The sequence below is a fragment of the Pezoporus flaviventris genome, unplaced genomic scaffold, assembly GCF_033815535.1.
Source record: "Pezoporus flaviventris isolate CSIRO_AGI_PZ_B2104156 unplaced genomic scaffold, CSIRO_AGI_Pfla_v1 ptg000100l, whole genome shotgun sequence".
NCBI lineage: Eukaryota > Metazoa > Chordata > Aves > Psittaciformes > Psittacidae > Pezoporus > Pezoporus flaviventris.
Genome location: NW_026892648.1, coordinates 3,409,943 through 3,437,555, shown reverse-complemented (window position 1 = coordinate 3,437,555; position 27,613 = coordinate 3,409,943). Strand labels below are relative to the sequence as shown.

The 27,613-nt window shown below is 48.7% G+C and overlaps 1 protein-coding gene across 1 annotated transcript; it reads left to right on the top strand.

Moving 5' to 3' along the window:
• The first annotated feature begins 121 nt into the window (after positions 1–121).
• On the top strand, positions 122–22,963 carry VCP (valosin containing protein). The gene is made up of 17 exons (XM_061477295.1): positions 122–231; positions 5,665–5,776; positions 6,142–6,314; positions 9,391–9,533; positions 10,512–10,642; positions 12,307–12,438; positions 12,806–12,908; positions 14,624–14,757; positions 15,000–15,135; positions 16,164–16,276; positions 16,905–17,069; positions 17,179–17,301; positions 18,372–18,584; positions 19,800–20,108; positions 21,113–21,268; positions 21,513–21,667; positions 22,542–22,963. Exons 1-17 carry the CDS (start codon positions 215–217, stop codon positions 22,645–22,647), a joined length of 2,421 nt encoding a protein of 806 aa, XP_061333279.1. The 5' UTR covers positions 122–214; the 3' UTR covers positions 22,648–22,963.
• Positions 22,964–27,613: the final 4,650 nt, after the last annotated feature.

The window sequence follows — 27,613 nt, the reverse complement described above, 5'->3', positions numbered from 1 at the left end:
GAATTTCCGATTGGTCCGCGCACGCTGTTGCTAGGCAGGCCAGGCGGCGCGAGGTTGCGCGGGGCGGCGCTCCCCCTTCCGATGAGTCGGCTCTGAGGTGCAGTCATCGCCGAGAGGCCGGAGCCGCCGCCAGCTCGACCACCGCCGCCCGCCGCTACCCGTCCTGACGAGCCGCCGCCGCCCGCCTCCCCTCGCCCCTTCCCCCCCCAGCACCATGGCCTCGGGATCCGAGTAAGTGCGGGGTGCCCGCCCGCCGGCACGCCGCGGCCTAGGCCCTGCCGCCACGGCGCTGGGCCCGGCCCGGCCTAGCCCGCGTTACCTCGTCTCTGAGCGGCGCGGACCGGGCCCGCTCCGTCCCACGGGCACGCTGTGTCATGCAGGCCCCGAGCAGGCGGAGGCGGTGCCGGGAGGGGGATGGGCCGCTCCCGGTTGGGCCTCCCCGGGAAGTGTCGAGTCATGGGGCTGGGGTGGGGGCGAGGCGAGGCCTGGCCGGGCCGGGCCAGGCCTGGCCTCCCGCTGGGCCTGGGCCGTGTTCCCTCCACGGGGCCGCCGGCCTCCTGTGCCCCGGCAGGGCCCGGGGGGCCGTCCCGCCAGCGCTAGGCCTTAGCCAGGGAGGGCTTTGTCTTCATGCCTTGGAGCGGCTGTCGGGGCAGCGAGGAGGGGAAAGGCATGTCCCGGCCTCCACCCCGCAGCGGCCCTCGGGCCGGGGCTAACGAGTGACTTGGCATGAGCAGAGGCAGACATGTTGTGGCCGCTGTGGCAGCTGAGGCAATCGGCTATATTTTCATCTCCGGTGTCTTGCCTCACTCTGTTTTCAGTTCCAGGCTGAGGATCATCTTTCGTCCTCGTCAAAAACCGTTTGAGTAACAGTGGTCTCTTGGATCCCAGCCCATGTGTGTGAGCCACTTCACTGCCTCGTGAGGAGTGGAAATAGAGCCTAAAGATAAATTTCCCAGATCCAGGAATACTTGGAAGTGACTTTTTGGCCTTGCCAGAGGCACTTTCGGTCTCTTTAGTGTCCCTTGTTTATGTTCTCCTTTTTGTTTGCAACTCCTAAAGTTTACACCTGCTTCATCCTGCTGAGTTCCAACAAGATATGCCAAGAATTCAGTGTCTTTGATAAAACTTGTGATGGATGCGATCTTTCCAGGGTCATATTTTGCAGTGAGCGAGGTGAACAGTATCATTAAAAATTAATTTCTACTCGAGCATACTTCTGACTACACAGGAACCAACAAAAATTTCCCCAACTGGAAACCAGTTACTTTTAATTGCCGTTCTTTGGGTCAGCGCTGCTGGCAGCCATCTTGCTGTACTGAGGCCCAGCATGGCGAGTAGCATTGCAGGAGCTAAGAGAGTGTGGTTTCCAAAGGAATTCTTGTTTTCATGTGCCTGCCTGCCTGAAACAGTGTTTGAGAACTTGGCATCTCAAGCAGGGGTATGAACTCAGCGCTTGGTTGTCATGTGCTGTTTCAGTAAGCAGCTGCAATCATAGATACCTCACTCATTTACTTCTATAGATAAAATGTTTCGTGTGTATTTTGAGGGGGTTTAATTCCTACCTGGGGAAAGCAGATCTGCCTGTAAAATGGATGTTCAGGGGTGTGAGACGCCTCAGACTGGTTTTATCTCAGAAGCAAGTTGATGAGGACATTGATAAAAAGGCAAACCAGCGTGCAGAAGTCATGACTCTTCACTTTCGTTACTGCAGCTGGAATCACTTTGAGTCAGTGACTTTTTGCTATATATTTAGCACAGACTTGCAGGAACAACTTGTTTCCTCTGTATAAGTGGAGCTTTGGAGATTGGTAGTTGTTTTGAGAAGAATCACTAACTGATAATTACTTTCTGCTCTTGCTCTTCATGCCACCTACCATAATGCATAGCTGCTGGGCATTATCACATGCTGAGCAAAGGGAGCTGTGACATAGATAAAAGCTGTGAATTGATACTATGTTGTAACAAGTTCCCTCACCCTTTTCCGTTGTCAAATGGGGCTGTTGTGACTGCTCTGAGAGAGAAAAGGGCACTGAGGATGTGAATGAGCAGCCCATCGAGTTTGCTTCAGTTTTATTGATGGCTTATTCTTCCTATGCCAGTTTGGCCATTAGCTGTGCCATTATGGCACAGGGGCAGGCTTGACACAGGCTTTGAATTTCCTTTTAATTCCAAAGAGCTCTAAAACTGTGTTTTGTGCTTGGTTTATCTCTTTGTTGAGTCAGTGAAAGGAGCAAGAGGGAAAGTGTGTGAGGGAGCTGACCAAAGGGGTGAGTAAGGGAGATGATCTAGAGGATTTACATCACCTTCTCTGACAGGAAGCTCATTGAGGAGCTGTAAAAACTACCCAGGTTAGCTGTTTGTCCTGCCACTTGATGAAGTTTACCAGCACATATAGGAAAGTTGGCTGGAGAGAGCCCCAGCCCATGCCTTGGGCTTTCCGGCTTGGTGTTCCAGTTCATGCTCTCCTTTGCTGATGGCGGGTGTCTGGGATTCTCTGAGCATGGTTGAGGTGCACAGGTATATTTTGCTCTGTCATTTCGGTTACGCACTGGAATGTGTAACTCTTTGTGAAAGCACAAGGAACGCCCAGGAGAGATGCAATGATGGCAAATAGTGATAATAGTAATACTCTAAATTGCTCCTGGAACATAGGCAGTGCTCGTCTCTCAAAGTCTGTTGGAGAAATAGCATCACTCTGCTGTGTAGCTGACATGAAATGTCATAACACCTGTGTTTCTTTGTCTGCAGAACTCTTGGGTCAGAAAACTGAAGCTGACCTTGCGCATGTAGATGCCTACATCTGAGACCTGTGTTCCATTTTTAATGCGTCCAAGCTTTTCGATTGCTCTGAGTGCAGTGATGTACTGACAGCATTGATCCAGCCCTTACTTCTTACTTAGGAAACTGTAGATTAAGTTCTTCAGTACTAAAACTTTTCTTCTCCCATTTAGCAGAACCATGTGGACCTCATACTGTGCTCTTCAGCATTGTTTCATATCTGAAGGTGCCTAAACTTTCTTTCCAGATTAATACAACTTTTTGTTTATGGACAGGTTTGGTCCAGAAACTTCCACTTGCTGCTCAGTTCTTCTTCCATTTATGTTTATCTGTCCCATACTGTTTTTCAGACTGCCTGGCAGTGACTGCATCCCATGGGGCAGACACTCAGTTTCAATGACAGTTTATGTAGCCAAACTCTGGCAGTGGTTTTCTTATCAACAGGTCTTTGGATCCACATCTTGTGTGCAGAGGGGTATGAGTTACATGCACACTTCCAACAGGCTAATCAGGAGTATTGTTTCTTTCTGGTGTCGCTTAGGTAAAGTTCTAAAATCTTTGTGCTAAATTAATTTCCAGTGGCCAGGAACTAATGCTGAGGCAAGGTCCTTACTAGTATGTTGTTTGGTTTCAGTACTGGTTTAACCACAAGATCCTCTCTTGGCTTGACAGTGTATTGGTTCAGTTTTCTTACTGCTTGCTCAGTTTTCCTGGAAATCCCAGACTTTTTTAGGACTCTACAAGACCACATGGTAGGTTGAAGATGAAATTCATGAGCTCCTTCCAGGGTGTATCCAGCAGCCTGTTTTGTGTCTTCTTGGGTTTGGAGAATGGATCTGTAAATCTTACATTGTAGCGAATGGATGTTGATGGCTTAAATCTTGTGCCCTTTCAATGAAAAGAGAAAAAAGATGACTTTCACAGTGCTGGCAGTCCACAAAAGACATGTTTTGCAACTACTCCTTTTGTTGACTTAAAATAACATTGTCTGCCATTTGCGACGTATTTCCCATGCTACCAGGGCTTATGTGAAGCTTGAAGACTTCTTGGAAGCAAGCTGTCTGCCTTCCAAGGCTTGCTTGGTGGTGTTCCCCTTTTTACATGTTAGAGAAAGGACCCAGTAGCATATAGCCAGTCTTGGAAAAACCTCTGCTCTGAGGAGTGGGGGGGCCTGGGGTAACATTACAGGGTACATATGTCACCCCTCTGTGACAGACTTCTAAAAATGCAGTGAGTGTGCCAAGTGTCACACTGCTGCCACGGTTGGTCTTCTGCCACTTACAGGCAAGGCTTTATTTCTTCTTGTTATTTTGTCCTTAACAGAGTGAAATCATAGAGAGATAGAATAGTTAGGGTTGGAAAGGACCTTAAGATCATCAAGTTCCAACCCCCCTGCCATGGGCAGGGACACCTCACACTAAACCATCTCACCCAAGGCTTTGTCCAACCTGGCCTTGAACACTGCCAGGGATGGAGCATTCACAACCTCCCTGGGTAACCCATTCCGGTGCCTCACCACCCTCACAGTAAAGAACTTCCTCCTCATATCCCATCTAAACTTCCCCTGTTTAAGTTTGAACCCGTTACCCTTTGTCCTGTCGCTACAGTCTCTAATGAAGAGTCCCTCTCCAGCATCCCTATAGGCCCCCTTCAGATACTGGAAGGCTGCTATGAGGTCTCCACGCAGCCTTCTCTTCTCCAGGCTGAACAGCCCCAACTCTCTCAGCCTGTCTTCATACGGGAGGTGCTCCAGTCCCCTGATCATCCTCATGGCCCTTCTCTGGACTTGTTCCAGCAGTTCCATGTCCTTTTAATGTTGAGGACACCAGAACTGCACACAATACTCCAGGTGAGCTCTCACAAGAGCAGAGTAGAGGGGCAGCATCACCTCCTTCGATCTGATGGTCACGCTCCTTTTGATGCAGCCAGTGTCGACACCATTGTCCACAAAGCTTCCACCTCTTTGCTGGTGCTTTCTGCTTGCTTAGAACAAAGCCAGACTTCATTTTTTTTGTCAGAATCAAACCAAACTCTGCAAAGTTTTCTGGTCTGACCCTAGGCACTGGCACATCTGGAATACTTGGAGAAAGCAGCCAGGCATGCACCAAGAGCGGTTACAATAGTCCACCACTGTTGTGGCTGGCTGAAGTGCAGCTTCCGAGGGAATCAATTGGTTCAAATTCATATTTATTTCATAGGGGAAATTATTTGCTGTATTAGATTTTGAACGAAAATACTTAATTTGCCTTTCTTCCATTTCCTTGCTGTTTGATTTGCTCCTTTTTGTTAAGGGGGATCTGTTGTATTTCTTGTGGCATACTGGGCTGGAGCTTGCAGTGATTTCTGTGAAGGTATCATGGAAAGGTTCTTACCTTCTATAAAATAAAGAAGCCCCCATTTTGAATATTTCTACTGGCTTGCTAGGTTTAGCTAATAAACCTCGACAGGGTAAACTCTTACAACTCTTCCTGTTAGGGGAGCTGCAGCATTATCCTTTAATTCCCCTATTTATGTGGGATTTGACACCAAATAGACTTGAACTTTTGTCTCGGTAGCAGTGGTTACATGTGATTTCAGATGAGCCTGACTAATTCTTTAAAGCAAAACATCTTGCAGTCAGCAACATCTCACTGACCACTTCTGTTCAGAGATAGTTTCATAGCTATTTCCATTTGAGGCTACTGAAGTAATTATATTTACTGACAGAAAATATTGTGCTTTGAATTCCTTCAGCAGGTGCGTGGGAAACTGTTCTCTGTCTGAAGCGTAGTTTACAAAAGTCAAGGTAACAAAGAAGCCTGTAGAAAATGGAGATAAAAACAGGCAGAGGGTGGAAAGGGGACAGCATTTATCAGTCAGACTCATAACTTCTGTTTTCTGTACCAGTTCTAAAGCAGATGACTTATCGACCGCAATTCTGAAGCAGAAAAACAGGCCCAATCGGTTAATTGTTGATGAAGCCATCAATGAAGACAACAGTGTTGTGTCACTGTCCCAGGTGCGTCATCTGTAAGGGCAAAGCATTTAATCTGGTAATTTGCAAGCTGTTGCTGTGTTTTGGCTTGAGAGGTAACTTTGCAACGCGAGTCTGAGTATTTGTGTCAGCAGCTGCAGCTGTGGCAAGTATGGGGTGGGTCTTGTCTTGTTTCCTAATGCTCTTCCATGGTGAAAGTATATTTTGATCTCAGATTGTGGGATTCAGTAGAACTTGCTTCCAGGATGACCACCTGAGTGGGAGTTGGTCCTTGTGGACTTAGTATTATTTTTCCCCAGATGTTATTTTCCAAAATCAAGTAACTGTCGTTCAACTGCTTGAAGTCCTTTTTTTTCAAAAGCTTTTGCTAATTCTGTCACTATTTACAGGCAAAAATGGATGAATTGCAGCTGTTCAGAGGAGACACTGTTCTGCTAAAAGGAAAGAAGAGGAGAGAAGCAGTCTGCATTGTTCTCTCAGATGATACCTGCTCAGATGAGAAGATTCGTATGAACAGGGTTGTTCGCAACAACCTGAGAGTGCGCCTGGGTGATGTGATCAGGTAAGGATTTGCTTGCTAATCCTTGCCTGTCCTGGGTTGCCTAAGTGATCTGTGTGGTGGTTCTGAACTGACTGAGTCAGCAATAGAGTCAGGGTCTGCAGGAAGTTCTCTTACGTCTTCCAGGGGAGATCACAGAAATGTTTGCAAGATCATAGGATCATAGAATGGTTTGGGTTGGAAAGGACCTTAAAATCATGCAGTTCCAACCCCAGTGCCATGGGCAGGGACACCTCACACTGAACCCAGCACTCTGTCCAGCCTGGCCTTGAACGCTGCCAGGGATGAAGCATTCACCACTTCCTTAAGCAGCCCACTCCAGTGCCTCACCAACCTCACAGTAAAGAACTTCCTTATATCTAAACTTACCCTGTTTAAGTTTGAACCCATTAACCCTTGTATTACCACTACAATCCCTAATGAAGAGTCTCTCCCCAGCATCCTTGTAGGTCCCCTTTAGATACTGGAAGGCTGCTGTGAGGTCTCCATGCAGCTTCTCTTCTCCAGGCCGAACAACCCCAGCTTTCTCAGCCCGTCTTCATACGGGAGGTGCTCCAGTCCCCTGATCATCCTCATGGCCCTCCTCTGGACTTGTTCCAACAGTTCCATGTCCTTTTTATGTTGAGGACACCAGAACTGCACACAATACTCTAGGTGAGGTCTCATGAGAGCAGAGTAGAGGGGCAGGATCACCTCCTTCGACCTGCTGGTCATGCTCCTTTTGATGCAGCCCAGGATACAGTTGGCTTCTGGGCTGCGAGTGCACACTAAAGCTGGCTCATGTTCATTTTCTCATTGACCAGCACCCCAAAGTCCTTCTCCACAGGGCTGCTCTGAATCTCGTCTCTGCCCAACCTGTAGCTGTGCCTGAGATTGCTCCGACCCAGGTGTAGGACCTTGCACTTGGCATGGTTAAACCTCATGAGGTTGGCATCAGCCCACCTCACAAGTGTGTCAAGGTCCCTCTGGATGGCATTCCTTCCCTCCAGGGTATCAACCGAACCACACAGCTTGGTGTCATCGGCAAACTTGCTGAGGGCGCACTCAATCCCACTGTCCATGTCAGCGATGAAGATGTTGAACAAGACCGGTCCCAGCACCGATCCCTGAGGGACACCACTTGTTACTGGTCTCCAGCTGGACATTGAGCCATTGACCACAACTCTTTGTGTGTGGCCATCCAGGCAGTTCTTTATCCACCGAGTGGTCCATCCATCAAATTGATGTCTCTCCAATTTAGAGACAAGGATGTTGTGCAGGACAGTGTCGAATGCACAAATCCATGTAGACAATGTCAACTGCTCTGCCCCTGTCCATCAGTTCCATAGCCGCATCGTAGAAGGCCACCAAATTGGATCAAGGATCTCGCTTTATTTTTAAGTGTTTCTGCTGTATGCATATTCAGATTAGTAGTATTAAATTATTCTGAAGATTCTTGAAGTCTCTTCAGGACCTTCACAAGCCCAGGTCCTGTTACTAAACCGAGTTGTTCATTTATCCCACTGCTGTCACATCCCAAGTTCACATTGTCAGGTGAACTTGCAAACATTTCTTGTCTAACTTTTTCATGTCCAGTGTTAACTGTGGAAGGCATTAAGCAGCATTGTAGTTTATCTTATAGTATCTGTGGCAAACAGAAGTTAAAATGTGTGCTAGAAGTGAGTGACAAAAGCATGAACCAGTCAAATAGGTTAAAAATCCTTGAAGGATGTTTATATTCCAGTTTTCCATGGAAAATGTTTGTATTCCAGTTCCATGGGAATGTCTCGCGTGTTCTGGGAGAATTGAAGCCTGGTTTCTGACAGTACGCTTTCTGAGGCAATCTCTGGAATAACCTTTAAATGCAAGATGTGTTTCATATAAACTTTGTAGAGGGAAAAAAATGAGGCTGTTCCACCCATCCCTCTACTACTAGAAAATGCAAGTTTTAAACGCCACTGTATTTGGAACAGAACAGTGCTTTGTACCAGTCTGGATTTAAAATTAAGGTGAATCTTTACTTAACCTCTTGCGAGGTAACTGTTGGAGTAACTTGTGACAGTTCAGCCTGTGTTCTCCCCTCCTCTGCTGAGACTGTGTCTGTGTACTTCTCAGCCTCCCAAATCTGTTACTAGTTGTCTTAAATTCATTGTGAGGGGATAAAATTTTAACACTTCCTGACCTCAAAGTTTTTCTTGCTGATCTCTGACTGCTTTATTGTGTTAGTTTCTGTGGTTTGTTTTTTGCCAAAATCCAGACTCATGCACTAATAACTTCCTGCTTGTGGTCTGTCTTGTCCTTTACCCTTCTGCTGTGTCCTCTCTATAAGGCATGTGGTAGAAGAATCCAGTAAAAGTCTTTAACAAGACTCACATACACAGAGGTGCATTTTTAGCTGAAGTTCCACATAGGCTCTTACTAGCTGGCAAAGCCAGTTTGAGCTCTCTGCCACAGCCTGATACTCTGTTGTCTTAGGCTGCAAAATAATAACTGCAGTGTTTATTTAAGAAGGAGGAAGGGGCCTTCAGACTTTAAGCTAAATGTCAGTCTCTGTAAAATGTGACAGACACCTGGCTACCCCTGGCTGGTACTGCAGGAGCCCTTGCTCAGAATCAGAGTTGTTTGCCGCAGGGGCTCTGCTGTCTGTCAGAAATTGGAGAGAGGCCGGAGGAAAGAGCTACTTCCAGCTTCCTTTTCCCTTGCAGCCGGTTCAGGAGTAGCTTGCTGTTGAAAAAAAAGTTAGCTTGCAACTCTTAGAGTTCTTTAGGGTGCATTAGTAACTTGTGAATGTGCCATGGGGATAACAGTGAGGGCTACAGAAGAGCAGAAGGGTCAGAAGACAGTAGGAAACTCCCCAGTGGTCTTGGTTAAGGCTAAGAACAGTGAAGGAAAGCATGTGTTGTGAAGGCTGGCTCTTGATTGGTATGGTTTTTGCATAGTTAGCATTGAAATGTTCTTGTGCAGGTGGGAAATAACTCATCAGGGCTTTGGAGGGTTCTTTCTGTTTTTTGTACTGGCCTGGGAAGGGGCATCACTGATGTTTTCAGACTGGAGTTAAGTCCAGCATGATGTGGCTAACTGGAGTTTCCTTCTGTTGCAGCATCCAGCCGTGCCCAGATGTGAAATACGGCAAACGTATCCATGTGCTGCCAATTGATGACACTGTGGAAGGGATCACGGGGAACCTGTTTGAAGTCTATCTCAAGCCGTACTTCCTGGAAGCATACAGACCCATCAGGAAAGGTAATAGTGCCTGTTACTGCAGTCCTGATGGTAGTGAGTATGAGCTAGTCTTGAGACTGAATAAAAAGAATTTCTAGACGCTCATACAGATCTCTCTGAAGCATTAGACTGACATCTGTAGAGTGAGATTTTGCTGATGCTGATATAATTTTCCTAGTCTTCAGAAGAAATGGTGATTGCTGCTGCTGTGTGGCCGAGTAACTTGATAGTTCTGGGGGGGGGTTTGTGCTACATGAGATTGGAGAGCATGAGAAAAGGCTCAGGTAGAACTCGGGAGAAAATCTCATTAAACTAAGTGGCTACCACGTGATGGAACTGGAGAGTTTCTGCCATAGAACTGGGGATTTGTTTGGATATACCACTTGGCACCCTGATTAAATTCATTTCTTCAGAGTAATTTAATCATTAACAGGGAGACCATGTGGAAATCCAAATACACTTTTGGAGCTGCGCTAGCAGCACTTCTGCTGGTACAAAAGGTCCTAATACACTGTTGCACAAGTTGAAGTTAATCCAGTTTCTATACCCCAGCTTAGCAAGGAGTAATAGTGCAGTATTATATATCATTCTACTTTTGGAGATAACCAGCTGTAACTAGTAAAAACTAATTATCCAACTTCAAAATGTTTTGGTTTTTTATTGTTAGGACTCTTTGCCTGTTTCAGAAATACTACATTGAAACTGATTGAAAAAGAAATGTGATTCCTTGTCTTTGTACTGTGTATTTAGGCAGCATTCTATTCTATTGTTTGCTTGTTTTGTTTGTTACTGGAGGAAATTTGAGAACTTTAACTGCTGTGGATCTAAACTGTGCCTGGATCATCACAGTACATGCAGCTCTGGAGTTCAAAATGCAGAGCATGCCAGCAGCCTATGCCTGTAACCGCCTTCCCTGTCCTCTGGCACTGCTAGTAGTACAAGGGTGGACTTTTTGCACATGCCTGTTGCAGCAGGCTACTGAAGTATGGGGTTTTACAGGTGACATCTTCCTGGTACGTGGGGGCATGCGTGCAGTGGAGTTCAAAGTGGTGGAGACAGACCCAAGTCCATACTGCATAGTGGCTCCAGACACAGTGATCCATTGTGAAGGAGATCCTATCAAACGAGAGGTGAGCAGAATCCTGCCACGCAGTTCTACTACTGAATACCCTCTGTCCAGAATCTGTGACAGTGCTTGAGAGCAGCAGTGTTTGTGGTTCCTGTTTTGGTATATTGTTATTGAATACATGAGAAACTCTGGTTTCAATAGATGTGCTGCTGCTGAAGGTAGTCAGAGAAATGTATTTTCAGTGTCCTCTTCATATGCTGAGGTAGCATCACTGTGTAGGTTTGCTGAAGAGATGCCATACTTTGGCAGCAGCTGGTTTTGCATCTGCTTCCAGATATCTCACGCTGGAGTTGAATCTTTGAATTCCAGAGTTCCCTTGATGCATAGAAGGGAGAGCTTACAATGCTGCTAAATTTCATGTGAAAAGAAAGCTAGTAGTGCTTTTTCCAGTGATGAATTGAAATCCCCACGATTGATTTGAAGGGTCTGGGATTTAATACTTTTTAAAGCGTCTAGCGTTGAGTGTACCAAGCTTGAGACAGCCTGAGTATCTTGTCTGTCAGGTCTCAGCCACCTTGCTGTTACACAGTAGAAAATCTCAGAGAGATGAGCTAAGGTGGTTGTATACTTCATAAAAGTAAGTGCCTTTTTACCACCTGCACATCAGAGTGAGGGCTGGTTTGTAGTTAGCTGCCTTATGAAAAAATTGACCTCTGTGTGACACTTGTGAGCCTGCATCTGGACACCCCCATGAGTCGAACTAGAGTTCTTTGTGACACAGCAGAGACACTTAGAAGAAAGTTCAGCCAAGGCCACTGAAGTGATGAGGGGCTGGAGGCCAGAATGAATGAGGAGAGGCTGTGAGAGTGGGATGATGCAGCCTGGAGAAGGGAAGACAAAGGGATAACTGCCTGATGGGAAAGGTAGATGACCAGGCTGTTGTAACAATTGTGCCCAGGCAGTGGGTCAAGAGAAATTCCCAGTAGATACCAGGAAGAAGGTTTCCCTCAACCCTGGAGCAGGGCCCAGGATGGGCAGGAATCTCCAAACTTGGGGACCTTTGGTGTTAGAGAAAGCAGGGGATGCTGAGTGTGACCTGCCTGAGGTAGGAATTCCCATTTGTATGTCTTGGACTGAACCCTTCTGAGATTCTAGGCTGTCTTATTTTATTATTTTTAGTGTGACTTAATGTTACAGATATATGGGGCAGCAGAGATCTGGACAGCCAAATGAGTGGCTGCTGTAGAGCTGTACCGGAAGAGCTGGTTACAGTTGATCTTATCCAAATGTCTGGATCATAACATTCTCTGTTAAATTTTGAGTCAATCCTAAAAGACAACACTACATCTGAGAACTGTATGGCAGCTTGAGTGTGTTGAGTAATTAGAGGTATCACAGCTTAAGGAATATGTGTATTTTATACTGAGCTTCGCGGTCTTTACTAGTGACATGAGCAGGTCACAGAGCTTGTTTTGTGCTGGAGTCTGTAAGGAATCTGGCAGTAGAGTCTGTTATTCAAGGTACATGCAGGCTGTTCCCTCTCTATGTCTGAGCTAAAATACAATTGTAGAAAATACCCGGAAGACTTGAAAGTCTTTCTGGATCTCGAGGATCTCAAGACAGCACAGAAACACCTACAAGCAAAAACCCAGACTCCTGGATTCTATGGCCTGGGAGGGGTTCTTGAACTGTTGTTTTCACTCAGATATACTTCCTTCCTGGCAGGATGAAGAGGAGTCACTGAATGAAGTGGGCTATGATGACATTGGTGGCTGCCGGAAGCAGCTGGCTCAAATCAAAGAGATGGTGGAGCTTCCCCTCCGACACCCTGCGCTCTTCAAGGCCATAGGGGTGAAGGTAGGTTCCTCTTGATGTCAGAGGCTTGTGAGGCATTGGTGTGGAAATAAGTAATTGGTGAGGGGTTTGTTTTTTTTTAATGCTAGTGTTAGGAAATTATTTCCTTACGTGTTCTGGACACATGTACTGGCAGCTTGTAAAGTGGAGTGATGCTTTGAATCAGTGCTGTCAGTTACTGGCAAGATTTTTGTTTGTGTGTCATGCAAAGTAGAAAGGGTGTTGATGAGCAATGCTGGGATGGCAGCTGTTGCATGAGTTTGCATCACAATTTTGGACTGGCTTTATCAAATGCTTACAATTGCACTATGAAGCTACTTACACATTGAAGTACTAGCTCACCACTGAAGTCCTTTGCCTTTGTCCTCAGCCTCCACGTGGGATCCTGCTGTATGGTCCTCCTGGCACTGGCAAAACACTGATTGCCCGAGCTGTGGCCAATGAAACAGGAGCTTTCTTCTTCCTGATCAACGGTAAGTTTTGTGGCTGATTTGGCCCCCAGATCTGCTGTGTGCTCATTCATCTATCTTGTGGTAATGAATGTTGTCAGTAGGGCTCACAGAGCCATGTTGTCTCTCTGACATCCTTCCTTACCTCTTCCAAGTGTCTGGAAACATCTGTAGTGGCACTTCCCTTAAGCTCATTGTGTTGTGTCAAGGTGTCTGGAACTTAGCTTTGGACTTGGAGTCTGTCTCTCTGGGTGTTCATTTATGTTGAAGAGGACAGAGCGGGGAGTGAAGCGCTGAGGTTATTCTGAGTGTATGGGATGCAGGACACTTAGATCTGTTGCTGCCACCACATTCCATTCAGAAAAGAAGCCAGTCTGCTGTGGATTACTTTTATCTCAAGTAAATCACAAGATCTGTTTTGTTTCATGTAACATTAACTGGGGGGAGCTTCCCTGGAAGCTATAATGAGTACCTTAGGACTTAGCTACAAGCGACAGAACCTGCTGTCAATAGCTCTCTCCCAAACCAGCTGGGATGATTGCTGATAATGTCCAGTAAGGACTGAATTCCTCACTGCTTTTACAGTCAGTGCTGGAATAACTGAACATTTTTACTTAAGGTGTGCTGCTTTTCTTTTCTGATTTCAGTCACACAGACCCATGAAGGTGATAGCAAAGGAGTGTGTAGCACAGCATGGAAGTAGGGGAGTGACTTCCTTTGTATCTCGAGACAGCAGATGTAAATGGGCTGGTTTTAACCATATGTCGCCCTTGTCATATACTTCCTGAAGTGTGGAAGCTGTCACTGAATGCTAATGAGCCAGCCGTTCCTTAAGGCACTTGTACTCCTGTTGCATAATAAAAATAGCACTGTTAGAGTTAGTGGTGGGTTCTGTCTGCTGGTCCCAAGCCTTGGAGCTGCTGTAGACAGAGCTAGTATGAGCTGGTGAATTACCTGTAATGGTACTCTTAGTATTGGTGGCGTTGCCAGGCTTCAGTCAGCTAGCAGCTTTGCGCTCCTGATGGTCAGGTTTCTTTCTCTTGGGTCCTTTAGAAACATACTTTCATGACACTCTCATCAGCATGGTGGAAAAATCCGTAAAAACAGAGTGAATCTGTAAGCCTGCACTATTGTTCAGCAGTTGTAGGAGATCTCAGGGGAATATGTCCTTCCTTGGGGGTTGATGTGCTTACACATTCTTAGGGTTTTATTTTTTATTTATCCTCTGAGAGGAGATAGGGTTTATTGTTGTTTTGGTTGTTTTTTTTTTAAATAATTTATAGGATTTTACAGAGGTATATATGTGTATGTGTGTGATATAAGCTAAAGGCAGCTTCAGTATCTAGAGCTTTTTCCTTCCCTACCGTGACAGTTTATCACCATATAATTTGATTGCTTCTCTTGCAAGCTAGGACTGGCATTAACAGTGTGCGGTGTCTCACTGCAGAGAAGCTCACCAAGTGTGAAAATAGGGTAAGGAAAGAGGCAGTTAAAGGTAGCTCACTGACTAGCGCTGCATCCTGTTAGAGTAAACTGAAAGCACCAGAATAATCATAGAAGGTAATTCTGCACGCTGTTTTTGCCTGTTCAGCTGCAAATTTAGTGAACTCCGTTGATAGTATTTGCTTTGGCTTGAAATATAGATTGTTCCATGTGAAAGTTGTACTAAGAAAGACTGAGCTATGTGTGTTGGGGCTGGCTGCCTTTCTTCTGGGTGCCACAGTGCTGCTGTTTTTCAGGTCCTGAGATCATGAGCAAGCTGGCTGGTGAGTCTGAGAGCAACCTGAGAAAAGCCTTTGAAGAAGCAGAGAAGAATGCTCCTGCTATCATCTTCATTGATGAACTGGATGCCATTGCTCCTAAGAGAGAGAAGGTAAAGAAAACCTGAAGGAAGTAAAGTAGTACCTCCATTTTGATAGTAGCTGTCATGAATCTCTGCATTTGACTGCCAGGTAAAGCAGTATTTAACTTAACACCTGATTTCAGTTGGACATGAGAATTGGGTATCGTTCTATAACAGCTCGTGGCTGTCATATCTGTCCACTCTGGTGCCATACTACCTCCTGTGCTGTGTTGTAGAGCTTTTGATCTAAGCACTGCTTTCTCTCTCCATAGACCCATGGGGAAGTGGAACGCCGCATAGTGTCTCAGCTGTTGACTCTTATGGATGGACTGAAGCAGAGAGCACATGTGATTGTCATGGCAGCTACCAACAGACCTAACAGCATCGACCCAGCACTCAGGCGATTCGGTAACCACAGCTGCCGTGCCTTTCCTGTACATCATACACTTTGTTACAGGCTGTGCTTCAAGGGCTTTGGAAGGATTAAGCAGAAATTAATGCTAAACATCTTCCATATGTTACATAAACTATTGACTTGTCTCCAGCTGCTTGCTTGAAATCCAATTCTAGGCTTCCAGCCTTTGGTATCATTTTTCATGCCATATTAGGGTAGAAATGTGTAGGAAAAAAAAACCACTTTGAAGAGAAAAAGTACATTAGCCTCTATTCAGTGAACCTATTTGAGGACATACTGAAGGAGTAAATGCGTAAGGGGATGTTCATGCCTTCGGTTGCATAAGGTTCTGAATTGTCTGATTCTCTTACTGATAAGAAATCCATTTCTGAAGTCCAAGTTTTCAGAACTTTGTGTTGTGAATTAATGTCTGGTGTCAGAGCAGTTGGTAAGGTCTGTAATAGCAAACAAGTCAAGTGTGCAGGGGGAAATGGCCTCTTAAATGTGTAGTGAGCCATTTGAATGCATAGCTATGGCTAGAGGAAAATTATAAGGTACCTGAGTTAATATTGCAGTAATACCTGGGTTTCCCAGCTCTCCAGACACTGGGACTACTTGTACTTCTGTGAAAGCTCTGAAAAATTGAATTTCTTGGTATTTGTGTAGTTTTGTGATGAGGGCACAAAGGTAGTAATAAACACAAATGTGTCATGGTGCATTGGTTGAGGGCGGCATTTTTTCCTAAAAATGAAGCTTAGAAAAAGTTAACTAAACCAGCAATCCTCAGTGTTATATAATCTTGAACTGTAGTTGATCAGTAGTCTCACTTTCCCTACGTGGCCAAAGCCTTTCCTCCTTCTCTGATCTGACTCTGCTGTCTACTGTGCTGACAGATGCTGCAGAGAAATCCCAAAAGTCTGGCATTTTCTGAAATTGTATGTTTGTGGCTTGCCACCATGTTGTTCAGTCAGAGGAAGGCAGCAACTGCAGCTCCTCTGGTTTGCAGAATCAGCAGCTCAACATCATGTTTTGTATTCCCCAGGTCGTTTTGACAGAGAGGTAGATATTGGTATCCCAGATGCTACCGGGCGCCTGGAGATCCTGCAGATCCACACAAAAAATATGAAGCTGGCTGATGATGTGGATCTGGAGCAGGTGAGTAGTGAGCTATTGGAAAGCTTGTCTCTGCAGACAGATATTCCCGATGCTCTCTTTTATAGTTGAACAGTTGTTAAGGTTTGATCACACAACTGGAGTTGCTCACTTAGGACAGCATGACACTCTGCAAGTGTGTGATCTAACCAGTTTACCAGTGACCAGAAATCATCGCTCACTATTATGGCTAAATGAAACAAATGTGTATCAGTTCACTGTGGACACGCCTTACCACTGTCCTCCTGGGGTTTTTTGCTGACACATTCCCTTTTAAAGTAAAACAGTCTCACACAGAGCTGGGTGAGCATTGTGGTGGCATTGGATACCACATGTAAACCGGATGGTTCCTGTCATCTCTGTCCTGAATGAAGAACTGCAGTCCTCTGAGTTATCTTTCTGCAAGCCACCTGAATTCCAGTTGCAGCTTTGATCTCAAGTAGGAGGTGGAACAGGAGTGTCTTTGCCTGTTAAATATGTGGTAGCACTTGTCTTGAATCTGCAGCAAAGTACTGATGTTGCTGTCCTACAGAGCTTTGTTGCACTTCCCAGTGGGTGACCAGAGTATGCATTGCCCTTGCAGTGCACTTGCTTGTATCCCTGTGAGTCATAGTCAGTGCTCTGCTTTCAGGTGGCAAACGAGACCCATGGCCATGTTGGTGCTGACTTGGCTGCTCTTTGCTCAGAAGCTGCTCTTCAGGCTATCAGAAAGAAGATGGATCTCATAGACCTTGAAGATGAAACAATTGATGCTGAAGTGATGAACTCCCTGGCTGTGACGATGGATGACTTCAGGGTAATGCAGGAGTGCCCTTTTCTTTGCGGTGCAGTGTCTTAATTGCTTATCTGAAGCAAGTGAATGTAAACTATTAGCATTCATATAATGCTATTTCTTCTAACAACAGTGGGCTCTGAGCCAGAGCAATCCTTCAGCTCTTCGGGAGACTGTGGTGGAGGTGCCACAAGTTACCTGGGAAGATATTGGTGGTCTAGAAGATGTAAAGAGAGAACTCCAGGAGCTTGTACAGGTAAGGGTTTCCAGCAGATTTTTGCTTAGCGTTCTTGAAAGATAATTAGAATAACAAGATCCAGTTCTTCAGATTCCCATTTGGGCTGTGAACAGGGTAAGTGCAGGGGTTTTTATGGTATTTGGACTAAAAATATCAGGCTGTCCATCTTGGTGAACTTGGAGAGGAAGACGCTGAGAAACAGCATCAGGCTTTCCTTATCTGAGTCTCCTATGTCACCTTGGGTGCGTGTTGTGTTACATGCAGAAACAGCAGCAGTTCTGCTTCTCTTTTTGGAGACCAGCAGTGCGACCACTGCTGAGAATCCTTTTAAGGGCTGGCTTTATATGCCAGAAAATAAGATGAAGATTCTTATACAGAGAGCCTCTGAAGGGCTTCTCATTGGCATTACCACAGGTACAGGTGAGAAGTAATTGTGAAGCCTTCTGTGAAGGGAAAGACTGGGACAGAAAGTCATGGAGGATCTATGGAAACTCTTGGGGGCTGTATTTGGGTGGTATGGGTTTGATACGTTCCTGCTTTCAGTTGGCACTGTAGGAACATCCTGTCTGTGAATAAAAGAATCTTAATTTTCAGCCTAATTTTCTGATGTTGAAATTGTCACCTGCCTCTGACCTCGTTGCTGAGGATAAATGCGCACATAATACACCTTGCCTGTCTCTGGAGAGCAGAGTGAATAGGGTAGATAATGAGATGTTCCCTTTTGCTTCTGCGGGGCAGAGTGAAGTTGGGATTAAGTTGGAAAACTGCCCAAACTGGTATTTAGTTCTTAAGAGGTGAATAGGTTGTTTAAGGCAGCTTTCTAATTTAGCTGTGATGCTTTTCAAACCAGCTTCAGTTTAAAAACTCCAGCAGACAGGATCTTTTATTTAACCCACCAGAAATCTCAGGTAGTATTCCTGGTAGGAGGAGAAACAAAACTGACCTACAGAAAGATGTCCCTGCCCATGTCAGAGGCATTGGACTGGATGACCTTTGAAAGTCCCTCCCCAGCAAAACCATTCTGTGGTTCTAAAATACAGGCCTGTTCTGCTTCATGAGAAGTTTTTGTTTGTTTTGATCTCCTTCAGTATCCTGTGGAGCATCCAGACAAGTTCCTCAAATTTGGCATGACCCCATCGAAAGGGGTTCTGTTCTACGGGCCACCAGGTTGTGGTAAGACACTGCTGGCCAAAGCCATTGCCAATGAGTGCCAGGCAAACTTCATCTCCATCAAGGGGCCGGAATTGCTCACCATGTGGTTTGGTGAGTCTGAAGCCAACGTGCGTGAGATCTTTGACAAGGTGAGTGCTGCTTCTGCAGCTTCTGCTGTGCTGTGTTTGTGCTCAGGTACCCCTAGAACTTTGCTGTGTCTGTCGAACTGGCCTGGTGGTTGGTTGTGTCTTTTATGTTTTCCCCACTTGCACTGAGAGCAGGAGCTGCTTTCCTGCCATCAGGGAATTAATCCTTTTCAGCAACATAGCTATTTACTCTTGTTCTCTGGTTGCAGTTTGCTCTGTTGGTACAGGACAATAGATGCTCCAGTGCCCTAGCAGTGAGGCCAGTGTTAGGATGGCACAGGATACCCTCCGCATCCCTGAGAATTTACCTTAACACCTCATTAGCTGTCACCACCTAAAGATTTGCAAAATATCCTGTGGGTTCTTGTCCTGCAGTATACATGGCTTAGGAAGGAGCTCCCTCCTGCCCAGTGCCCCGTAGATAGAGTCACCTCCTGTCCCAGAAGGTATCAGCATGGAATATCTTGGGAATCTTCATCCTTATAGCAAGGGAAGGTGCTGCCAGGACAAAGTAGAACTAAGAGTGAGAGAGAAAACTTTAGGGGACCTCAGAGACAGTGTAGTCCAGCTGTTTTTCCAGAGCAGGGAGATAACTTGGGAATTTGATCAAGTTGCTCAGGGCCTCATGTTCTGAGCACATGCTAAAGGTGGAGAATCCCTGATGTCTCTGGACCTGCATGTTAATGTTTGAGCTGTGAGTGTGAAGAATTTCCTTATGTCTAGCTGGAATTTTCTTTGCAGCAGTTTGTGCTGATGGGCTTTCATCTTTTCACTGCACACCTTGAAGAAAAATCTGGGTTTTCCCTGTAACTGCCCATGAGGTAGCTGAAGACAATGATTGGGTTTCCCCCTTCCATTGAATATAACTCACCTACCGACACTTGAGTGCCTGAATAGCCAGTTGACATCCCCAGGTCTTGCAGGGACAGGTTGGTCCAGGCATACTGGCTTCAGCTTTCCCTCTGGGCATCAGAGTTATCACGCTTCTGCCTGGCTAACCACACGCCCAGCTGTGGGGAAATTCAGTTTGTGTTTCAGGAGAGTCTGACTGAGGGTTTGTGTGGCAGGAGACTGCTCTAGAGCAGCTCCCTCAAGCTCTTGTTGCTGCAGCAGTGCTCTCATATTCCTCTTAGGTACTTCAGTGGTAGGGTAGGCATAGTCATTGTGCTCCTTGCTGGGTGTTAATATGGACTAGTTGTTCCATTTTGCTTTTTGCAGGCCCGCCAAGCAGCCCCTTGTGTGCTCTTCTTTGATGAGCTGGACTCCATCGCAAAGGCTCGAGGTGGGAACATCGGTGATGGTGGTGGTGCCGCAGACCGTGTCATCAACCAGATCCTGACAGAGATGGATGGCATGTCCACCAAGAAGAACGTCTTCATCATCGGTGCCACCAACCGGCCAGACATCATTGACCCAGCCATCCTGCGCCCCGGCCGTCTGGATCAGCTCATCTACATCCCTCTGCCTGATGAGAAGTCCCGGGTGGCTATTCTTAAAGCCAACCTGAGGAAATCACCAGTTGCTAAGGTAGGACCTGCCCCCATGTCTGGCTTGGGTTTGCTGTGTCCTGCACATGTCTCTCACAAGCTAGGGGCAGAGCAGAGGGGTGGCGGCCACTCCAAGTAGTACTTGGTACAACTGGAAAACCTCCAGTTCCTTAAGGGTGGAAATGAAGAGGTAGTGGGAGGTTTGAGTTCTGAAGTGTCCGTGTGTACATGCAGCAGGTCTTTGAATGAAGAGGTAGAGGGAGACTTGAGTTCTGAAGTGTCCGTGCGTACGCACAGCAGGTCTTTGTCCCAAAGTGGAGTTCTGCCCACAGTGCAGTAACAGGAAGGCCTGTACAGCAAGAAGAGATTCCTGCAGTCTGAAAGGGAAGTAAATGTAGAACATTTACTGGGGGTGGAAAATGGAAATTGGAGAGGAAGCGCTGCAGTTAATTATTGCTGAACTCAATCATAGGCGAGAGCTGTGTCCCTTGCCTGGGGCAGAGGCAATAATGTAGCTGATAGTTAGTCACAGAAAAGCAAATGTCCAGTGAGAACTCAGGCTTTTTTATGTGAAGCTTACCTTTCTAGGTTCTGTTCAGAAGAAAAGCTTCAAAGGAGACTGCTGTACTACCCCTTCAGTTGAGGGGAAGGAGGAGGAGGTCCCTTCATAGAATAGTTAGGGTTGGAAAGGACCTCAAGATCATCTAGTTCCAACCCCCTGCCATGGGCATGGGTGCCTCACACCATTGTCTTGGTCTGTCCGTGCTCTGCTTTGATTTCCAGTCCAACAGTGTTTGTTTGACTCCTTATTCTGAGACCTAACAGCCTGAATCCACAAGTGCAGAGGCATTTACGGAGGCATTGTGAATTCTTGGTGGTGGGTGCCTGCCTTTGTGTGCAGTTAACTGCTCCTCAAAACAAGAAACTGCACAGCTGATCTTTCCAGAATTGCCCAGAGTTAAGGCAGCACCTTGATACCATGGGACCTGAAGACACCTCTCTATCTGTAAGGTGCTAAGGAGGGACATCCTGTTCTTTCTCTAGGATGTGGACCTGGATTTCCTCGCTAAGATGACGAATGGCTTTTCGGGAGCCGATCTGACAGAGATTTGCCAGCGTGCCTGCAAACTGGCCATCCGCGAGTCCATCGAGAGCGAGATCAGGCGGGAACGTGAGAGGCAGACCAACCCCTCTGCCATGGTGAGTGGGGCCCTGAGCTCTCCCTCCTCACCTGAGCGAGGTGTGAGGGGTTCCTACCTCATGCTTATGCTCAGAGGGTGGACCTGCAGCACCTTGTTCTTGTCTTGTGGGAGGTTGAGGCTCTCCTGGTCTGCGTCATGGTCAGTGTTCATGATCAGAGGCCCTCTCCAGCCCCTGCCCTGGTGGGTGTTGTGGCCTCCTGGCCCAGAGGGAGGCTGTCCATGGACCCTCTGTCCTGCTGCAGGAGGTGGAGGAGGACGACCCGGTTCCCGAGATCCGCAGGGATCACTTTGAGGAAGCCATGCGCTTTGCCCGCCGCTCGGTCAGTGACAACGACATCAGGAAATACGAGATGTTTGCACAGACTCTACAGCAGAGCCGTGGCTTTGGCAGCTTCAGGTAACCACTGGGGAGAGCCCCAGAGCAGAGCAGTGAGGCAGCTTGCTGCTGGGCTCTAGGCAGCAAACCTCTCTTCAACCGTGCTTCCCCATTCTCCCCAACATGCACAGCAGACAGCACACTGTGGCTGTGCTGGAGGTCCACTGTAGCTGTTCTGTTAGTGCTCCTGAAGCTCATTAACCTGTTTCGATAGAATCCTAGAATGATTTGGGTTGAAAGGGACCTTAAGGCTCACCCAGTTCCAACCCCTGCCACAGGCAGGGACACCTTCCACTAGAGCAGGTTGCTCCAAGCCCCTGTGTCCAACCTGGCCTTGAACACTGCCAGGGATGGGGCAGCCACAGCTTCTCTGGGCAACCTGTGCCAGCGCCTCAGCACCCTCACAGGAAAGAACTTGTCCCTCATATCTGATCTAAATCTCCCCTCTGTCAGGTTAAACCCATTCCCCTTGTCCTGTTCCTACCTGCCCTTGTCAAAAGCTCCTCTCCAGATTTCTTACAGGCTCCTTCAGGTATTGGAAGACTGTGATTAGCAGAGGTGCTCCAGCCCTCTGATCATCTTCATGGCCTTCTTTGAACTCGCTCAAGCATGTCCGTACCGCACTTTGTGTTGGGGGCCTCAGAGCTGAATGCCAGGACTCCAAGTGGGGTCTCACACGAGAGGAGCAGAGGGTCAGAATCACCTCCCTTGAGCACAAGCAACAGGCAGAAGCTCTGTGAGCCTTTTGCATGACCTGCCCTAAGGCTCCATCCCGTTTCCATTTGGGGGTGTCCTAATTGTCATGGGGTGTTGGTGTAGAGGGAGGGATAGTGCTGAGCTGTGAGGAGGCTTCTGAACAGCATCTCTTCTCTCCCCTTTGCACCGCTGCACACAGGTTCCCATCTGGTAACCAGGGTGGTGCTGGTCCCAGCCAAGGCACGGGAGGCGGCAGTGGGAGCAATGTGTACAGTGAAGACAATGACGACGATCTCTATGGTTAACTCGCTGTCCTCGGTGGACCAAACTCCAAATCAGGCCACGTTGTACAGGGGAAAATCCAGTGTTCAATGGACTCTTGGCTTCTTCATTCCTCGGTCAGAACAGTGTAGCTGCACGTCAGACTTTGTACAGAGGATGTTTTCTGCAGACACAGATCCAAACCGTTGTTCAGTCGGGAGGCAGACAGTGCATTAACAAGGAGGGGAGCTGACTTAATTTCTGAGAAATTTCTGTTCTAGTTTATGTGGCAGAATCAGCAGCTTTAGCAAAGGGTACAACGCTAGCCTGTATTAAAAAAAAAAAAAAAAATCACAAAAAGGCACCATAAAAATAATAAAAAAATAATAAAACTCCCACAAAACTCCACCCAGGCCCCAGCCCTTCCTTTGTGTGGTGCTGGGGCTGCCTGCAAACCCACCCATCTCTGTACTGTGATGGAGCCCATCTGTGTGTGCACCCGCTCCCTGCTGCCCTCGGGGTTGCTCTTCCTTTTAACACCCATTAGCTCACATTAGCAGAAGGAATCGCTTTGGAAGCAGCATCTGTGCTCTGACTGCAAGCACTGAGTACAAGAGCCTGGCTGCAGGTACCTGGTGTGTCCCCCTGTGCTGGTCGTGAGCAGTCAGAGCTGCTGCTTTGGCTCCTGCAGCAAAGGGCTCCAGCAAGTCCCATCTTGTCCACCCTGGCTGAGGGCAGCACGAGGGGCACTGGGGCTCTCATAGGATAATAGCTAGGGGAAGAGGTTAAAGAGGTTTCTCAGTGCTGCCAAGGCCACCGCTAACCCATGGTACTGAGGGTCCCATCTGCACAGTTTGTGAACACTTCCAGGGATGCTGATTCCACCCCTGCCCTGGGCAGCCTGTTCCGATGCCTGAGCATCCTTTGAGGAAGAAGTTGTTCTGATGTCCCATCTAAACCTCCCCTGGGCAGCTTGAGGCTGTTTCCACTTATCCTGTCACTTGTTTCTAGGGAGAAGAGACCAACCCCACCTCACTCCATTCCCTTTCAGGCAGTTGTAGAGAGTGATAAGGTCCCCCTGAGCCTTCTCTTCTCCAGACTAAACATCCCCAGGTCCCTCAGCTGTTCCTCATCACTTGTGCTCCAGACCCTTCACCAGCTCCTTTGCCCTTCTCTGGCCCCACTCCAGCACCTCAATGTCTGTCTTGTAGTGAGGGGCCCAGAACTGAACACAGGATTCAAGGTGCAGCCTCACCAGTGCCCAGTGCAGGGGGATGATCACTGTCCTGGCCCTGCTGCCACACTATTGCTGGTACAGGCCAGGATGCTGTTGGCTTCTTGGCTGCCTGGGCACAAGCTGGCTTATGTGGCATTACTGTGGGTAGGGTAGAGGGGAGCTTCAGCACATCCCCTTTATCCCCTTGGGTTTCTGGGGCCAGCCAGTCCCGTGTTGTGCCCCAAACTCGGGAGCTGGGCTCTGCTCATGGCTCTTCCATTCCACTTCCACCTCAGTGCATTGCTCCGTGGCTCATTTCCCTTCTCTGAACTGAAGAACATGGCACTGTCATCCTTGTTTGTGTTCCATGGGACACAATTGGCTCTGTGCACAGGAGCAGGGTGGGGAGGCTGCATCTGGCCAGCCCTGAGCCTCTTTGGGGCAGTGTCTATGGGATGCACAGAGCAGCCACGTGCTCTTGGCTTTTAGGGGTGCGCAGGACCCGAGGGTGTCTGCAAAGGGATAAACACAGATGGGGTGGCAGGAGGTGACCCCAAGCCTTGGGGCTGAGCCAGGAGGGAGAGGGCCCAGGCAGCAGAAGCTCCTGGCTCAGCCTGTCACATCTTGGAGGGCTCCATCCAACCAGATGGGTTTAAGGGCAGAGCCGTGTCCGGATGGGGCTGCCCAGGAGAGGGGGCTTGCACGTAGCAGTGGGGAGAAAAGAGCTGGAATTGGGAGCACCGTGTTTAAATAGCACCTCTGTGCTGGGGCAGAGGCTGGGCAGCCCCCGGGGAGGGTGCTCTGACCTACTTCGGAGCTCTGCTGTCCTCACACCACCTCTGCCCGAGAAGATGCTGCTGCTCGCTCCGGGGGACTCCAGCCATCGGCTATGGGGCAGCGGGGATGGGGGGGCTGGTGCCACCCTGCCCCGCACCAGCCCGTGTGGGGCTGACTGGAAACTTGCACCTCAGGGCTGCTTCCTGTTCCCACCAGATGCTGCCGCTGCTCCACCAGTGCAACCCCAGAAGATGCAGCTCCGGTTGGATGAGCTGGGAACCAGACGCTTCCCAGCCACCCGGGAAGGGGAAGCTGCTGCTCTGTGCCCTGCAAGAGCTCGTCAGGACTCCCCAGAGCCTTCCTCACCCCTTGCAGCGGGTGGGTTCTTGTCCCTGTCGTTGGGACCGTCATCACCCAGACAGTAAGTTCCATCCCATCACCTGTCTGCTGTGGAGGTCAGGACAAGCAGGACACGGGGTGCCCTGTGATTCCATTCGGGGTGCGTGTCCCGCTGCCTCCCCTCATTGCAGGTGCTGGTTAAATCTAGCAGGAGGGCTGCAAACCCTGATCTGTCTTCCCTGACACCCGTGGGACACGGTGGGGACAGCACCCATGGGAGCTGTGGGAGCGTCTGCCCCTGCCTTGGAGCAGTGGGGTGAGGAGCTCGGCCATGAGCCCCAGGAGAGCAACGGCCATCAGGGGCCATCCCCAGCACAGCCCCTGGTAGGTGCAGGGGCAGGAGCCTTCCATGCACCCTCTTCTCCTGCCCAGTGCCGTGCTGAGGGGACTGGGGAGCCCCCCGAGGCACTGGGGAGAAAGGAAGGGGCTCTTGGCTGCATGGGGGTCAGGGTGTGGGGCTCAGAGGGTCCTGCAGCACCCCAAACCCTCCTGGCTTCTGCTAGCAGAGGGCAGGCAGTGGCCATGCTGCTCTGGAGCAGGCAGGATGCTCTGTGGACACCCCCTTGGCTATCTCTGTCACAAGGGCATCCCTTCTCCATGGATCCAGCTTCATGGATGCGCGCTCCCTGTCTACATCCCCTGCCCCACGGGCATCCCATCCCGCGTGCTCCTGCTCCAAGGGTTTCTCCTCCCCACGTCCCTCCCGTGCTCCATGGGCATCCCTGGCAGCCCTGCCAGGCCCCATCGCTGATCAGAGGAGCCCATTCCTGCTGCCCTCTGCTGCGTGCGCTGCAGGGTCAGGTTTTGCTGGGGGGGTTTCACAGCCCTGAGCTCTCACCTGGGAGATCCTGGGCCCACACCGGGGGCTTGGCAGCCTCCTGAGGCACAACGCCCATGGGTATCGCTCCCATCCCCTGCCCTTGTGCTGCTCCTGATGGGAGCTCAGGGACAAACACATCCCGGGATGAGCAGGACATTCCCCACCCGCAGCTTGTGCCTCTCCCACCCGGTAAGAGCCCCATTCACCAGCCCCAGCCACAGCACCCACTGCCCACAACAGCCCAGAGCAGGCACCGAGCCCCTGCTCCCAACCCCAGCCATGTGTGGTCCCTGGCACTGGTGTTTGTGAGGGCACCAGCACAGGGCGCCCATTAAGAAGCTGTGGCTGCCCCATCCCTGGCAGTGTTCAAGGCCAGGTTGGACATAGGGGCTTGGAGCAACCTGCTCTAGTGGAAGGTGTCCCTGCCTATGGCAGGGGTTGGAACTGGATGATCTTAAGGTCCCTTCCAACCCAAACCATTCCATGATCCACCCCCACCACACACACACACACACACACACACATGAAGGAAGTGTATTTTTTAAAATACTTTATTTCTCTTTTTCTCTCAATACTGACATTACAAAAAAAAAAAAAAAAAAAAAAAAAGAAAAGGAGGAAAAAAAGAAGAAGAAAATTACAAAAAGAAAGAAGCACTATAAAACATTCAGGTCTCATTGAAACCGAGAAAACCAAAGCAGCGCGGGCGCTGTCCTGTCTTCTCGCTCACGGTGTCCACCAGGCTTCTCTACCTCGAAATCCATAGGGACCAGCGGAGGGGACCGGTGGCAGTGAATGAAGGGGTGTCCTCAATCCGGCCCCATATGCACTTGTGGGGCTGTGCTCAGCCCCACGCTCACCCTCCTGCCCCACGGGACCCTGCTTGAAGTCATTGGGTTCAACCCTGTCAATACAAAACCCGTGTTCCCTGGGTCAGGGGGTGCTTTGCTGGGGGGTTTCTCATGGTGGTGGAAGAGGAGCCGTACAAAAAGCACCCCGCGCCTCCTGCTCCGTGGGAGCCTGGTTTGTATCCTGGGAGGAGGGAAAAAGGGGGGTGGAAAAAGAACGGTCGCGAGGCAGAGCGTGCCGAGAGAGGGTGGGAAATACAAAAATTCTCCCGGTGAAAATCCAAAGTTTTGGGTTTTTTTGTTTTTTTGCGTTTGTTTTAAAAAAATACAGTATTTGAAGGTGAAGCCACCAAACGGGCTCTGCCTCACGCGCCTCCCATCCCGGCCTCCTGGATGATCCGTCCCTGTAGAAAAAGGATATGTACACACACGCACCTCTCTATGACTAAAATCCCCATGTTTGACCTTAAATGCTAGCGAACCCTGCGGCTCTGCTCACGCGTGGCTCCGGTTTTGCACCCAGACTTGTGCTACACACACACACATCCCCTTTTAGAGGGGGGGGGTCGACGTGTTGTTTGTTTGGCTGAACCATCGCCCCCCCCCTTGGAAAAAATAGGAAAGAAAAAAGAAAGGAAGTCAGGGTGCACCACGTCGGGAACCGCGGAGCGGGCAGAGAACCGCTGCGGCGTCTATCGAGCAAGCTCTATATATATGTACTTAAAAAGAGGAGGAAAAGCAGCAATGCAAACTCAACACATCTGAACAAGAAAGCTCCACGCTGGGATTCCCCCCCTCCTCCTCCTGCTGCCCGTCGGGCACCAGGGACAGAGCCGGGCAGGAGGATGGATGGGACCGTCCCCACGTCACTTGGCACAGCCGAGGCTCGGTCGTAGGCTTGGCACAGGAGAGCGGACCACGGTCGGACTCGGCACCGTGGTCCCAAGTGA